We start from the raw sequence: 15,983 nt of genomic DNA on the forward strand, positions 1-15,983 counted from the left end.
TCCCTTCCTCCTCTTCAGCCCTCCTGAGAAGCCCGCTGGGCTGGGCATAGGAGAAGGGCAGCTGCCTTGCCAGGCAGAGGGCAGCAGGCACTGCCAGTCAGGGTGGACAATACTGAGCTAGATGGATTCTGTGTTAGGCAGCAGCATCCTGTCCACCTGTGATTTCTGGAAAGATCTATATCACCTTCAGAAATGGTAAGTCGGTGGTAGCAGCAACATTCACTGGGTTTTGAGCATAATCCCCTCTTTCTAGGCATCAGCTCTATCACTTTAACCCCTTCCCTTTGCAAATACTGTAGAGTTGCTTTAACAGTACAGTGGTACCTTGGGTTACATATGCTTCAGGTTACAGACTCCGCTAACCCAGAAATAATACCTCGGGTTAAGAACTTTGCTTCAGGATGAGAACAGAAAGCATGTGATGGCAGTGCGGCAGCAGCGGGAGGCCCCATTAGCTAAAGTGGTGCTTCAGGTTAAGAACAGTTTCAGGTTAAGAACTGACCTCTGGAACGAATTACCGTAAGTACGTAACCAGAGGTACCACTGTACTTTATATCCATTGCAGCAAGGGATCCCCTGATCAAGTGTGGGAGGAACATCTCTCCCCCCATATGCACCGGTGGCAATTAAAACCCCTCTCCCTCAATATTTGGGACTGTCCAGTCAGCCACAGAACGTTATTTGGATCCCAGAAGCAGCCTGCTATTCCACTTCTGCCTTAAATTAAAACGGCTGAGGTCAGGTGCTGCTCAGTCATCCATGCCTTCTGAAGGCAGAAGAGCATCACTGCTGTACTGTAGTTGCCATTTTCTGCCCCTTTTTGAGGCATTCTCACTAAATTCTCAATAATAGCAGCAGCAAATACTATTGCACACAAAAATACTGTTTGCTGCTGCTATTAATGATAGCATTATAGTAGTAGTAGTAGTAGTAGTAGTAGTAGTAGTAGTAGTAGATGCCATCTCCAGCAATTTGCTCCTCAACCTCCTTCTTCAGCCTCCCACCCTGTTACTTTATATCAGGGCTTCTTTCTCCTCATGGGGAAAATATGTAAAATGCATAAATCTAAATCAAATAAGTGTTGGAAATATAAAGAGAAAGAAGGTTCTTTTTATAATATATGGTGGTCTTGTAGTAAGGTTAAAGCCTACTGGGAAATGATATATAATGAATTGAAAAGGATGTTTAAAATAACATTTGTAAAAAAACACACCCAGAAGCTTTTCTTTGGGGAATTATAGGGACAGAACTACCTAAACTGTATAAAAACTTATTCATGTATGCTACTACAGTGGCAAGAATGTTACTTGCCCCAAAATGGAACTAAATAGAAGTCCCAACAAAGGAAGAATGGATATAAAAACATATGGAATATGCAAAAATGGCAAAACGTACCAGAAAAGTAAGAAATCAAGATAACAAACTTTTTATAAAAGAATAGAAATGGTTTATTGGAAATTTACAGATAAATTGTAAACAGATCAAAACATTAAAGTAGATGAATAAATGAACAAATTAAGTTAATTTGGATATGCAGAAGATATTAAAAATACATTTAAGGAACCACAGAAAGAGGGGGAAGGAAGTCAAGTTTTAAAATGTTAAAATGACTGTAAAATTATTGAAATGTATAAACCTGAAAATCAAATTTTTTTATTAGAAAAAATCATCCCCAAAATATAATTATGTACTAATTTATCGGATTGTCCTTGCATCTTCCTGCCACACTTGCCATCCTCTCCTGCCACACCAGTATGGCACACCACACACCTTGAGAACCACTGGGGTGAGCCACTGGGGTAAACGGTCTACTGGCCACGATGCAGCTGAGACCATTTGGCTGACTTTGGATGGAAGACTCGCTGGAGGGGGGCAGGCAAGGTATTCATGGCCAGAAAGGGGTGCCAAGAGCAAAGGTTTTGCGTGAAGGTTGCAGGCTCGGCAGAAGGTCAAGTGGATGCAGCCGTGGTGCAGGAGATGGTCGCCATCCCTGCTGCCACCCAGTGGGTTCTAGAGCTAGTTCTCTCACCGCTGCTTCTTCAGAATGACAACCAGCTCTTGGTGGATGGTGCTGAAGCTCGGCCGGTTCTGTGGCTCATATTCCCAGCATTTCTGCATGAGCTGGTACACCACCTCAGGGCACAAGTCTGGGATGCTCAGGCGCATTCCTGGGATTGGAAAAGACACAGCCAGGTCACAGGAGGATGGAGCTGACAGGTGAACTAATAATGTGTTTTGGTTGCAATTTCCTGGGACTCCCAATGTGTGGATTAAGGACAGGCCAAAAGTTTTTCCATTAACATTTCTGTGCATTGGTACTTTCCCCCATTCTTGCTCCCCTTCAAAGAGCAAACTTTTGAGAGGCAGGAGAGGCACAATGCACACCTCCTTCCGTTTTATTAAAAAATACTTACCACTCATCTTCCTTGGTGCCAGTCCATAGCATGGCTTCAGTGAGTGCCAAGAGAAGAAGGGGGCTGGTAGAAACCCAGACCCTCCAAGGAGACCAAAGACACAGCTTCCCCCCACCTCCCACCTAGCCTACCCTGCTAGTCTCTCACCCTTCTCCACAGCCTCACGGGTCTGCTGGTTGGTCATGTTGGGGTACGGTGTGGCTCCCAGACTGAAGGCTTCCCAGAGCAAGATCCCAAAGCTCCAGACATCACTCTCTGAGGAGTACCGGCCTGAGGAAGGAGGAAGAGAGAGCAGGAATGAGAGGTGGCTTCTCCTAGATCACTGATGGTCAGACTTGGCCCTCCAGCTGTTTTGGGACTACAACTCCCATCATCCCTGTTTACATTCCAGAGATTCCATACTGTTGGAAGTCTCATGGGAGACGGGAGACGGATGTGACGTTACTGGTTTCCTGTTCCTTTGTTGTTCAGTTGCTCTCTGCTCTCACAGAGAGATGATGTATTTTTTTCTGTCTGCGTAGCTAGAAAATAAAGCATAGCGATGTACCCATAAATCTCATCACTTCTGCGTGCTGCTTTGATTCTCTGCTGAATGGGAATGTGCCTGGAGCCTCATCAAAGGCTCAGGTCATTAATCACGTCGGAGGGCGATTCCAGAAGATGAGCTTTATCAGCTCGGTCGAACGGAGATTCTGACAATCCCTAGCTAGCAGGACCAGTGGTCAGGGATGATGGGAATTGTAGTCCCAAAGCAGCTGGAGGGCCAAGTTTGCCCATCACTGTCCTAGATTCATGGTCCCAGGCTGGGGTCTCACGAACCCATACCTGCCTCTGGCAAGCTACACATCTGTAGCTTGGAGCTGATATGATCCAAAAGCTCATTAGGGCATCCCTATACCAGTTTGGAGAATAAGGGGCCCTACCCGCTGCCTGCCAGCCAGGCTGGAGGGTACTACTAAAGCAGGTGGGCCTGGAGCCACAGCTGTGGGTACCGTGACTGAGTGCCTCTGGGGCTGTCCACTTCACAGGGATCTGTTTCATGCCACCAGTGGAGGCGTAAATGCCGTCCTCCTGCTCCCGCGACATCCCAAAGTCACTGATCTTCAGGGCGTTCTTCTCTGTCACGAGACAGTTCCGGGCTGCCAGGTCCCTGCAAGGGGTAGCAGATCCAAATGTCTGACTGGTGCCGAAGACTTCGGGGAGGGGGGCAGTTTCCCAGAAACCAATGCCTGGAACTTAACTCCCAGCTCTTTCCCGCTACCTAGGCAAGAGACTCCCGGCTCCAGCCCCAACATCACTTGATCGGTTTTGTACATGTAAACTAGCCTGTGCACATTGTAGCAGATTTGCAGGCAGCTCATTCCCTCCTTGCTCAAAGATGGGAAAAGCATACAGGTGGGAACTCTGCCTCCTTCCCCATGGAAAAAGCCTCTCCACCTGCCTGCTCCATCCTTCAGGTTTGGAAGTGCCACCAACCCAACATCACAGAGAAGGAAGGAAGGAAGGAAGGAAGGAAGGAAGGAAGGAAGGAAGGAAGGAAAGAAGGAAGGAAGGAAAGAAAGAAAGAAAGAAAGAAAGAAAGAAAGAAAGAAAGAAAGAAAGAAACCCTCTTTGCACAGACAGGGGCAGGGGTACCCACCGGTGGATGCAGTGCTTGCTGGCGAGGTACTCCATGCCTGCTGCCGCATTCTCCATCATCTTGAGCAGATCCTTGACTCTGAGCTGAGCTCCCTCATTCCGCAGGAAAGACAAGAAGTCACCCCCTGTGAGATGAGAGAGGGAAGCTGGGCTGGGAGCCAGCTGGCCAGTGTCACACCAGGGAAGCTGGGAGCCATGGCAGAATAGGGAGCAGAGGCTCTGGAGCTCAGCCTGAGAGCTGGTTGAGATCCCCTCCTGGACAAACCATCAGGGGCAGGAAATGTTTCTGAATACCAGTTGCCGGAAACTGCAGGAGGAGGAGAGGGCTGTGACCCTCAAGTCCTGCTTGTGGGCTTCCTATCAGCATCTGGGTGGCCATAGTGAGAACAGGATGTCAAGCTAAATGGGCCCCTGGACTTATCCAGCAGCCAGGCTCTGCTGAAGTCAGCAGGGAGAGAAGTAGGGCACCTGGAGCTTTGTGAATAAATGCCACTAGACTTCAAGGCAACACAGAGTGCCTGCTCTCGAGGCCTCTGCAAAACCAGGAAGCTTGCATATATCTTGTAATGGCAAATGTAATGGGCAGATGTTTCTCCCTCCCCCAGCTGCAGTGCAGAAATCTTCCACCCAGGAAACAGACACACCCTATATACTGCTGGGTAGAAGATTAAAACGGAAATCCTGAAGGCTATGGAAAGCCATGAAATGCTGGGCTTACCCTGAACTAGCTCCATGACAATGTAAATGGGGTGCTTCTGGGTGCAGACACCAATGAGCCGGACAATATTTGGGTGGTTGTATTGCTTGAGGATTCTGCAAGGGGAGTGAGAGGAGACACAATGAAGGGAGGAAACGCCAAGTGCCAGCCAGGTAAGGGATTCCAAGGGGCGTCCCCAGCACCTCACCTGTCCTCGCTACCCTACACCCAGTACAAAGATGCTAATGGCAGGGGCAGGGTAGGCAATGCTGCAACTCTGTAGCAAAACAGCAGCACTGGGAGGATGCAGTGGTCTTGAAGCTCCCCCAGACAGGCAGGTCATGAGATTCAGCAGATAAAGGGGGGTCAGGGCAAAATGATCAGTCCCCACCATCTCTGCAAGACTGGAATCTCTGCCACTTTTCTCAAGGAAGGTGGGATGCCTGCCTTTAAAAGGCTCCGTTCAAAGAAACCACGGGAGTGAGGACCATGGAATCTCCCACCAGCACCACTCAGCTTGGATTAGGACACCTGCCCTGCATTCAGGTGGCCCCCTGGAGAGCTGCTGCCAGCACTGAGCCAGGTGGACTCAGGAAGAGGCAGCTTCCTACATTTGTTCCAAAGAGTTGGGAGGGAAGATCCTGCCCCCACAACATGCCCCAGAGTGTCCTGCTCAGACTCAGGAGGAGCCTAGCAATGTAGTCCCAGTTGCCCACGAGTTTGCTCCCTACACACCTGGCCTCTTGCAGGAATCGGGCCTTGAGCTCTGGCGGGAGAGTTTCACGGCAGGACTTCACAGCCACCGGGGTGTTGTCACAGCGGAGGCGCCCACTGAACACCTCTCCAAAGTTGCCCTGGATAAAGAAGACAGATGGCACCACTTTCTCTCCCTGCCCTTTTGCCCACAGAAACAGATTGCAAAATCTAGTCCAGGGAAGAGACTCCATCCCCTGCTGCTTCCTGGGTGTGCAGCCAGCAGGGTCCAGTGCTTCTGAATCCAGTTTGCACAGCAAACCTACGCAGCTGGGTGTCTCCAGGGACTACAGAAGAAAGTGTCCTTGCGGTGGTGGTGAGCCAGCCAAGGCATGGCTCTATGGGTGAGTCGGTTTGGACTGCTTCCCTTCAGCAAACAGGGCAGCAGGGAGGCTTGCCTCTGGCCCCTGGCCAGGCCTCCAGAAGGCAGGCTGCTGCTCTGCCTCTCTTACCTGGATTACTCCCACTTAACAAAAGGAAGGCTGAGGGAGAGAGGCAGTCAGCTGCTGCACAGCGCACAGCTTTTGTCAAGAGTCCAACAGTGGGACTCCTGAAGGTGTGGTGCCTAACCAGAGCATGCCTTCCACCGCCACCACCATTGCCAGGGAGTCACTCACCTGCCCGATGCGCTCCCCAAGCAGCACGTCCTCATGGTCTAACACCCACTTGTCCTGCAGCAAGAGCAGCCACTCAGTCACAGGTCAGGGAACTCTGCAACCCCAACCTTCCCTTCCTTAGCCTGGCCCAATCTAGTGGCAGCAGAGGGTGAGGCAGAGAGCAGTACCTTGATGATGGGCTTTCCCAAGACAACACCACTCTTTTTGGTGATGGGCTGTTTGGTCTTCAGGAAATGGTCAATCAGCAGCGGAATGGTGGGAAAAGCTTCGCCCTCCAAGCGATACATGTTCTAAGGGGAAATCCCACAAAGAGCAGCCGTCTTAGTTCTGGCACAGTCCTAAGGCAAACACCACTGCTCTGGCATCTCCAATGCAATCTTTTAATATGGCAGCACTTAAACTCTGAAACTCCCTGCCTACTGACATCAGATAGTACTTTAGCACCTACTAAAAGCATTTTTGTTTAGACAAGCCTATCCAGTTATGTAGAATGCTGAATGTTAATGTATGTTTTAATTTGTTTTTAGTTTATGGCTGATTTTACCTTTTTAATATTAATTGTTTTTACCAATAACTTTGTTTTATTGTGCTTGTAAACCATTTTGAGGGGTGTATACAATCAAGCGGTGTATACATTTTATGAAATAAAAATAAATTGATAAATCTCCACTGTGCTAAAAGCTACCACAGGCAAGAGGAGACTTAATTTCTTCCTGTTCGTTCACATTCATTGTTCAGTTGCAATGTTGTTTTCTTTAAGTGAAAAGTTGATAAGCAATTGCTCTAGCGGCAGAGAGGAAACCAGCAGTTACAGTCTCATTCTACAGGAAACAGCTGGCAGAAACTAATTATAGGAATGTCTTGGTTGGGCAAGTGAACAAGAAGGAATTAATTAAAGGGGCACAAGATGAGAAGTAGAAACCACTAAAAATGAAAAGGCCAGGAAGGAAGCTATTAATTAAAAGGCCAGTGGCCTGGAGAAAGCCCAGAGTTTTCTTTTAAAATCCCACAAATTGAGTGTAAAAAAAGACTAGAGTACAAGCCCAAAAACATAGGAATGTTTTGGGATGGTCACAGTGTCATCTGGGTTCTCTACAAAAATTGACTGAAGAAAGGATTGTGATTCCAGGTGGAAGTATTAGCAAGGGCGCCACGTAACCAGAGCCACAACTGTAGTGGCTACATTTGGGCTAGAATGGCTGCCTGCCTGCTTCTTTCTCTCTGCCCACTTCACGCAGCACCACCATCCCATTTACAACACTCACATCAGCAGATTGGAGGATGAAATGCCGAGGCTGAGAATCCCACAAGACTGAGAGGACGTATTCCTGCTTGCCTTGGCTCTCGCGCACCAGGAAGTCTCCGCTGGCCTGCAGCAGCCTCTGCACCTCTATGCGGGGGATGGCGCCGTGGTACCAGGCTTGCTGGCCCAGGGGCTTCTGCACCTCAGGCAGGAGGGGCACTGGGGGCGGCAGCTGCGGATGGAGAGAGGGGGAATGGGCACAGCCAGCTCCCTTTCTAGCAGAGAAGGCCAGGAAGGAAGAGCATGTGGAGGAACATCTCCTCGTGCATTCCCTCCACCCACCCCACTCCTCCCAGTTGCTCCCAGCACATCCTTGGCAGTGCTGATTCAGAAAGCAGGGCAGAGAAGGGACACAAGTGGGTGGGTGGATCAGTGGGTGGGAGGCACTCACTGTGAGACGTGGTCGGAAGATGCCTGAGAAGTGCTGCTTCAGGACCTCCAAGGCCGGGATCCGACCCCCATCACGCTCCGCCTCCTGTCCAAGAGGGAAGGCACAAAGTGAGTGTCAAGGTCAGGGTGGACTGCTGCGCACTGGCTCAACCAAGCTAGAGACAGTGTGGCATAGTGGTTAGAGCATCAGGCTAGGACCTGGGAGGCCAGAGTTCAGACCCCCTCTCTCCTTGGGTGGGTGGCCAGTCACTGCACCTCAGCCTAACCTACCTCACAGGGTTGTTATGAAGATAAAATGGGAACGGGGAGAAAACATATGCCACCTTTAGCTCCTTGGAAGAAAGGTGGGATAAAAATCAAACGTTTGCCAGGTTTGCCCACCCCAAAGGCCAAAGAGCCAGGAGCATAACTAGCTGCTCTGGCACCCAGAGCGGTGGGGGCAGGGCGATCCATGCATGGGGGTGCTGCAAGGGGTGGGGCAGCGATCTGCCCAGGGGGGAGGCATGGCAAGCTGCCCACGGAGTCCACCTGGCAGACGCAAGCCCTACGCTGCCATTTTGGGCAGTGCGGGGCCCCGAGCCACCACATCACTCCCAGGAGAAATGTGTGGCTCAGGCGTGCTGTAAGTGCCACCTCCTGCGGTGTGCCATTTTGTCACCCCCTTCAAGGATGACACCTGGGGCAGACCGCACCTCCGCACCCCTGCTTCCTACGCCCCTGCAAGGAGCTCGCCCCATGGACTTGCAGTGATTGCACCCACAGTGGCTCCACGCACCCCAGACGACACCGATTGATTGTCCTCCTGCAGGGCTGGAGCAGGCGGAGGCTCACAGGTTCCCAGCTTGTCCAGCCTGTGCCACAGCAAATCCCGCTGTGCTTGAATCTTGTCCTGCATGCCCTGGGCCAGGTGGCTTTGGTGCTGGGCTTCATGCAAGGCCTGGCGCTTTCCCAGGAGCAGGATCCTGCAGGAGAGAAAAGTGGGGAGGGAGAAACGCCCATGCCCAGTGGAGCAGTTGAAGCTGGTAGGGCACAGCGGAGCTCCTGCCAGCCCCTTCCCTTGGTGCCCAAGGCTTTGGCCTCACACCCAGCCTCACCGTTCTCCAGGGCTCACAGCTGCCTCTTCCTTCTGGATTTCAGCCTTTAGAATCTGGGTGCGCTGCTGGTGACCTCGGGTGCTCTCTGTGGCGTTGGCCAGCTCCTCCTCCAGCGAGGTGAGGCTGCAATGGGAGAGAGGCATGGAGGCTTCAGCTAGCCCAGGGACCAATGGCGCAGAGGGTTCTGCCTGGCTGCAACTTGCCTCCAGGTCATAGAAAGATCTACATTGGCTTGAAAGATCTACATTGGCTCCCAGTACGTTTCTGAGCACAATTCAAAGTGTTGGTGCTGACCTTTAAAGTCCTAAATGGCCTCAGTCCAGGATACCTGAAGGAGCACCTCCACCCCCATTGTTCTGCCAGGACACTGAGGTCCAGCACCAAGGGCCTGCTGGCGGTTCCCTCACTGCGAGAAGCCAAGTTAAAGGGAACCAAGCAGAGGGCCTTCTTGGTAGTGGCACCTGCCCGATGGAATGCCCTCCCACCAGCTGTCAAAGAGAAGAACAACTACCAGACCTTTAGAAGACATCTGAAGGCAGCCCTCTTTAGGGAAGCTTTTAATGTTTAACAGACCACTGTATTTCAATACTTTGTTGGAAGCCACCCAGGGTGGCTGGGGAAACCCAGCCAGTTGGGCGGGGTATAAATAATAAATTATTATTATTATTATTATTATTATTATTATTATTATTATTATTATTATTACCATAGAATGGTAGGTGGGAAGGGACCACGAGGTTCAACCCCCTGAAAGGCAGGAATCTTTTGCCCAACATGGGGCTTGAACTTGCAACCCTGAGATTAAAAGTCTTACACTCTGCCGGCTGAGCTATCCCAGCTGATTCTTAGCAGAACATCTCTGTCTTCTGGGCTCCCAGCAAGGCAAGAGAAACACCCAGAGCACAGAAAAGAAGGAGGCTGGCTGAGCCAGAGCTCCATCTTTGCCCCATCTGCCCAAATCATTAGCCTCTGCTCTGTGCTCCATGAGGCTGGAGTGGATCTCCCCAGAGATGGATCTCCTGCACCCTTTTTGACAGGAGAAAGGGAAGGAAAATTTCTACAGGCACAGCTTCTCCCCCCTGGCACTGCAGCGGTGGGGGATGCTGCCCTTGCTCTCAGTGGTTAGGACTGAGCCTGCAAAAACCCACCCTTACTCTTCCAACCAGTATTGGAAACTCAGATATGTAAGCTATTCACCAAGTGGCACCTTAAAACTAGGTTGTGGTCACCACAACAGAATATCTTATTTGCCAGGGGGGTTGGACTAGATGACCCTTGTGTTCCCTTCTATGCCCTTGACTCAGGGCCAGATTTAGGTTTGATGAGGCCCTAAGCTACTGAAGGTAATGACGCCCTTTATATGTCCAGCTGTCCTTTGTCAACAACAAACTGTCACTGTTTTTTTGTGTTGAATAAATGCTATATGGTAATTTATGGACCTAATAGGTATCTAAAGCCATTTTATTTGTTTTTTATCTTATATTTTGGAAATGTACATCCGGGTTTCCCCCCTTAAAATATTTTTTGGGGGCCCAAGAGAGTGGGGCCCTAAGCTATAGCTTGTTCAGCTTATAAGTAAATCTGGCACTGCCTCAACTACATTGCTTGACTACAGCTTACTCTTACAGCAATTCACTTATCCCGGTATGCAAGAAGGAGAAACACACACAGTGGAAATGGAATTAACTATGGGCTAAGGCAGAGGTTTATAAACTGTGGTTGCCAACCTGGTGCCCAGAAATCTCCACAAAGTCACAACTGGAACCTGTACCAGTAGCAAAACGCGCCTGGCTAATTTCTAACACTGCCCCCAACGCACGTGTGCTGCATGCTTTCCAGTGTCAGCTCATTCAGCTGGAGCTCCCCGGCTTTCAGGCCCTCTGTCTCCATCTCCTCCAGCAGGCTCGTGTCAAAGGTCACCACAGCAGGGGCCTCGTTCCCACACCTGGAGAGAGACAGACCAGAGGAAGGTGGCAGAGGCTGCTGGCTGGGAAATCCAGCCCCCAGAATCTCAGAGGAAAAACAGCAGGGGCTACCTGCACTGGGGATGAAAGCCTTCGTATTCCATGTCTGGGCGGAGGCGCTCAATGGCTCTGCCCATGGCTTGGTGCACCATCACCATCTCCTCCTGCACCAGGCTGGTGATGCTTGCGTACTCCTGGAGGGTCCCCTTCCTGCCAGCACAGAAACAGGAAACTGCTGGTGGAAAAACTGAGCTGCTGGGCCTAATTCAAGGTGCTAGTTCTAGTACACAAAGCCTGAAATGACTTGGGACCTGAGTACCCAAAGGCACAGTGCCCCCAATAGCAACCATCTCAGGCTCTGTTAGTAACGCCACTGGGGCTGTTTCGCTGCCCTTGAGCCATGACAGGGCCTTCTTGGTGGCAGGTCCACATTTGTAGGATGCCCTCCCTGGTGGGGTGTATTTCCTTCTCTCCTGATTGTTTTAAACTGTTTTTAATATTGTTTAAAAACAACAACAGTGGGAACACGCAGTGAAGTGTTGATGAGAAATCAAATCATCATCATCAGCATTCAGGGGTTGGGCTAGATTTGCAGGATTTGCAGGGGGTTGGACTAAATGACCCTCCGGGATCCCTTCTAACTCTACAATTCTATGATTCTAAAAGCATTCCTGTTCATCTAGGCCTTTGATGGCTGAAATGTACTGTTCTTAGCTATCTTGAGAGCATCAGCTGTGAGGGCATGGGACTGTTTTAAAGGTAAAGGGACCCCTGACCATTAAGTCCAGTCGTGGCCGACTCTGGGGTCGCGGCACTCATCTCGCTTTATTGGCCGAGGGAGCCGGCATACAGCTTCCGGGTCATGTGGCCAGCATGACTAAGCCGCTTCTGGCGAACCAGAGCAGCGCACGGAAACACCGTTTACCTTCCCACCTATTTATCTACTTGCACTTTGACGTGCTTTCGAACTGCTAGGTTGGCAGGAGCAGGAACTGAGCAACGGGAGCTCACCCCGTCGCAGGGATTCAAACCGCCAACCTTCTGATCGGCAAGTCCAAGGCTCTGTGGTTTAACCCACAGCGCCACCCGCATCCTTATAGACTGTTTTACATGGAGTCAAATGTGCTACTATGGTTGGTGCTGCTGGGCTCCTTTTCTCAATGTCCCTGGCCTTCTCCATCTCACACCCCCCCCAGCCCTTCTGGAGCCCCTCTTACGTGATGTGGGCCATTTCCTGGTGCAGGCTGTGCAAGGACTGGAGCACCCCAGGCAGGGTGTGCTGGTAGTGGTGGTTGTGCTGCACCTCAGCCGCCTTCAGGGCCAGCACATACTGATTGTGCAGGGAGTAGAGCTTCCACAGGCTCCGGACATATCTGTCCTTGGCCTTCTCTCGGTCCTTCTCTGCAGGGAGAGCACAAAAGCATAGGAGGGTCAGGAGTGCCAATGAATTTTCCTTTAAAAAAGGGAAACGTTGACAGCTATGAACCAAGTAGATCTCTCCATTTTTATTGCACAGTTTCCACTAGGCAGTCCTTCAGCCTTCCGGACTCTAACTGGCCTACCCCGCTCCCAATAATGGGTAGAGTAGTACAACACTTAGATGAATGGGATGAATGACAAGACTAAGATTTTTTTTGGGCGGGGGGAAACCAAAATAAATAAATAAACCACTTACTTAAGTAAGGCAACAAGTTTAGCTAAACTTAGATTGGCTTGTTACTTTACTAAAACCTTTACAGTTTGGGTGGTTACGCAAATACAAATAAACAGATACAAATGCATCCTGCTATGCCTATTCTAGACAGTTTCCCTAACCATGTCAGTATTTTATCAACTCTCATCCCTCGGTTAATCTTCTGGATCCTTTAATGGTCCACTCCCGGCTCCTGCATCCTGATGCTCTTGAAGGTTCTGACTCCACTGCTCTTTCCTTCTTTAGTTCTGCAACTTATTTTCCCGGTCAACTTGCATACAATATTTTCACTCCCCATCCCAACCTTTTAACCAATCGGATAGAGAGTGGACTCCTGGTTACATTTGTGTTTCCCTTTAATTGCCAGGCTCCTAGACTTTCACACGCAAACACACACGGAGAAACAGGACATCCTGAGCAAAACTTCCCTCCAGACTTTTGAAATACCAACTATTTCATAACTATTTCGAGTTCTTTCAGGCTAGGTGAATGGGCAAGCATTTCGAAGCTGCCTTTTAGGCCAAAAGCTGGGTTCAGAGGATGCTGCATTCCTCTGAATACTTTCGGCTGGAGGGAGGATGGGAGGAAGATGCTCTTGGGGATTTTCCCGAACAGGGCACTGGCCGAGGCAGGTCTTTGGGCTGACCCAGTTGGGTTCTGTGGGGGTCTCCAGCCACACCCACCTTTGCTGGCCTCCTGGTATTTGCGCTTGGCCTGAGCACTCTCCCGGACATGGCTGCGGTACTGTGCCTTCAGGCGCTCAGGCTCCTGCTGGGTGGTCTGGAAGAGCCAAGGAAGAAAGGGGGCTTAGAGGTCTCCATACAGAGAGGGTTTGCAGTTGCGGGCTTCCTGCGGAGGGATGGACTAGACGTCCTTTGGGGTCTGAGTCAGATTCCAGCCACATGCAACCTTGGCACCAAAGCCCCGATAGAGCGCCACCGCAAGTGCCCACCAGGGGCCGCTGCTGCGCAGCCCGGACGGGGCGGGCGGCGGGCGCGAGGGTTGGTGGGCTGCCGTACCCGGAGGAAGTCCTGGCTCATGTGCTGCCACTGCTCGCTGTAGCTCCTCCGCAGCTGCTGCTTGTCCCGAATGAGCTGGCCCAGCTTGTGCAGGGGCCCCGAGACCAGCGCCTCGGCGTGTCGCTGCAGGAGCTGGCTCAGGGCCTCCGTCTGTGTTACCAGCGACCACCAGCACTGCGGACAGAAAAGGACCAGGAGGGCAGATGGAGAGCGAGAGAAAGACGCAGAGAGGGAGAAGCTGCCCAGCCGCCCCCCTCCTAATGGAAAGGGGACGGGGAGCCTCCCCAGGTGAGGATGGAGGGAAGGGTCAAGGGGGCTCCGCGCCAGATGGAGGGGGGTACTGGGAGCCTACCTGGGCGACCTGGCTGTTGCTAGGCTGGCCGCCGCTCTCCTGCTTGCCGGCCTGGCTGTGCATCTGGTGTAGGAGGGCGGCGTACTCTCGGTCGCTCTTGGCGCGCTGGCCCATCCACTTGCGGAGCCCCTCCAGCAGGCGCAGCTCAGCCTCCTGCAGCTGGAGCAGGGCGCTGTGGCCCTCGGGGCAACCCAGCGCGAGCTCAAAACCCATGGTCAAGCAGGCAGACCAGCAGCCTTCGCCCTGCAAGGGAGAGCCAGCGCCGTCAGCCTGCCCCGACGGAGCGGACTCCCTGGCATGGTTTTCCTGAGAAGCGGCCGGGCCGCTGCAAGTTCCCTTTTGCGGCCGCAGCCTCGCGGCGCTCCCTAACGTAACACCCCAGCAGTTCCGGAAAGTGCCTGCGAAAAACCCAAGTCCCTACTCTGAGAAACTGGACTCAAGGCAGGTGTCGGTCCGGCTCGGGGAATACCTCCGCCCACTCACCAGCGTCAGATTTGGTATCCGAGAGCTCCCTTCCCCCAGTCGAGCAAGTTTTGCAACCTGTTCAGAGTTCATCTCCCTACCCCAATTTGCAAGAGGCTTCAGCCAGGCTGCACTGTGGTGTTGCAGTGACACCCAGCACTCAAGTGCGCCTGCTGTGCATTGGTGCCCTGGGCTGCTGAGGACCACCCAAACTCCCTCTCCTGTTTTGGAGTTTCTGTCTCCAGTTTCGAAGGCAACAGGAGTCTCCAAACATCACATTTTCTGTAGAAGCCCCCCCCCCCATGCTGGCTGGTGGTATATTAGGGAAGGGGGCTGGTTGGGGGTCAGTGGAGCCTTTCTTGTATCCCTGAGGAAGCTCCCTTCTGCCCTTGGACATACCTTGCCGGGGTGCTGTCTGAATTGGCACTTGACTCCTTCCTGGGCCGTGAGCACTAAAGAGGAACAGGAAGACTCCACAAAACCTCCAGGCATTGCAAGATCCCCCTTCCTGTCTCCTGCACTCTCTCTGTGGCTTCTACCCCCACCCAGGCACTTGTACGCAATACCTCCTTAAGGACCAAGAGGCTCCTTCAAATTAAACTGCTTTTTATCTAGTGCTGTCCTTGTGAGATAATTCATCAACTCAGCTCCACCAGGTGGCCTTCACAAGATGCCTGCAGGCAGGACACAAGTGTCATCACCTTCTCCAGCTGTTTGGTCCAGGTGCCTACTGCTATATTCAGAAGAACGGTGTGTGTGTGTGTGTGTGTGTGTGTGTCTGTCTGTCTGCTGGGCATCATAACTAGTGGCCACGGAGAGCCTTTGCCCCTAGCGATTTGCCTAACCCCCCTTTTAAAAATGGGAAGTTGGCAGCTGTGACTGTAGGTCATGGGAACAGATCCCAGTTTCACTATTATGCTGTGTGAAAAAGTATTTCCGTTTGCGTGCCTTGAATCTTCCACCATTCAGTATCATTTTGGAATGCATTGGGGAAAGTTGCCCTTGTCCACTTTCTCTAAGACATGGGCAATTTTACAAACTTCTGTCGCATTTCCCTCTTCCCTACACGATTTACTCAATAAAAAAATTTCGGTGTGTCGCAAGCAAATTTTTATTCTGAGAGTGTAGCTAAGAGAAAAAATAGTTTGATAACCACTGGGTTAAACAAATGTCAAATTTCCAGGTAACGTAAATGACAGTGAAGCAGTTCTGTGAGCAGGCAGGGTCACTTGTGTGGCTTTAAAAGAGGATTAGACAGATTCATGGAGGAGAGGGATGTCGAAGACTATTGGCCATAATGGTTATGCTCTGTGCCTCCAGGTGGAGGCAGCAATGATTCTGAATACCAGTTGCTGGAAGTCACAGGAGGGGAGGGGGCTCTTGGGCTCAACTTTTTATTGTGGGTTTCCCTTTGGGGCCTGATGAAGCTGACTTGGGTTCTTACATCTGGACTGGACTATGTCTGGGCAATACGTTAGCCTCCTTGATTCTGCAGCAGACCCTGGCCAGGGAGACCCAAACCAATCAATATGGATCAGCCAGAGGTAACCTGTTAGCAGCCTGGGAGGTGTGAGGCGGGCCTGTGTC

At 51.3% G+C, this 15,983-nt stretch overlaps 1 protein-coding gene across 1 annotated transcript; it reads right to left on the bottom strand.

The window, feature by feature from the left end:
- Positions 1-1,424: 1,424 nt before the first annotated feature.
- FES (FES proto-oncogene, tyrosine kinase) lies at positions 1,425-15,898 on the bottom strand. The gene is made up of 19 exons (XM_081840525.1): positions 14,796-15,898; positions 13,935-14,177; positions 13,583-13,756; positions 13,247-13,343; positions 12,088-12,271; positions 10,943-11,080; positions 10,726-10,851; positions 8,907-9,029; positions 8,588-8,774; positions 7,814-7,897; positions 7,385-7,594; positions 6,287-6,409; positions 6,120-6,173; positions 5,485-5,603; positions 4,771-4,865; positions 4,054-4,177; positions 3,407-3,564; positions 2,562-2,684; positions 1,425-2,168 (listed from the first exon to the last, which is right to left on the bottom strand). Exons 1-19 carry the CDS (start codon positions 14,886-14,888, stop codon positions 2,026-2,028), a joined length of 2,598 nt encoding a protein of 865 aa, XP_081696651.1. The 5' UTR covers positions 14,889-15,898; the 3' UTR covers positions 1,425-2,025.
- Between the last annotated feature and the right edge of the window lie 85 nt (positions 15,899-15,983).

This window comes from Podarcis erhardii (assembly GCF_964252035.2).
Source record: "Podarcis erhardii genome assembly, chromosome: 14".
In the NCBI taxonomy this organism is placed as follows: Eukaryota; Metazoa; Chordata; class Lepidosauria; order Squamata; family Lacertidae; genus Podarcis; species Podarcis erhardii.

Bases quoted from the DNA above. Each gene is read 5' to 3' on its own strand.
- FES (XM_081840525.1), bottom strand. From the start codon at position 14,888: ATGCCTGGAGGTTTTGTGGAGTCTTCCTGTTCCTCTTTAGTGCTCACG. The intron at 14,178-14,795 runs GTATGTCCAAGG...TCTCCCTTGCAG, and splicing joins TCAGACAGCACCCCGGCAAG to GGCGAAGGCTGCTGGTCTGC. The intron at 10,852-10,942 runs GTAGCCCCTGCT...GTCTCTCTCCAG, and splicing joins GGCTTTCATCCCCAGTGCAG to GTGTGGGAACGAGGCCCCTG.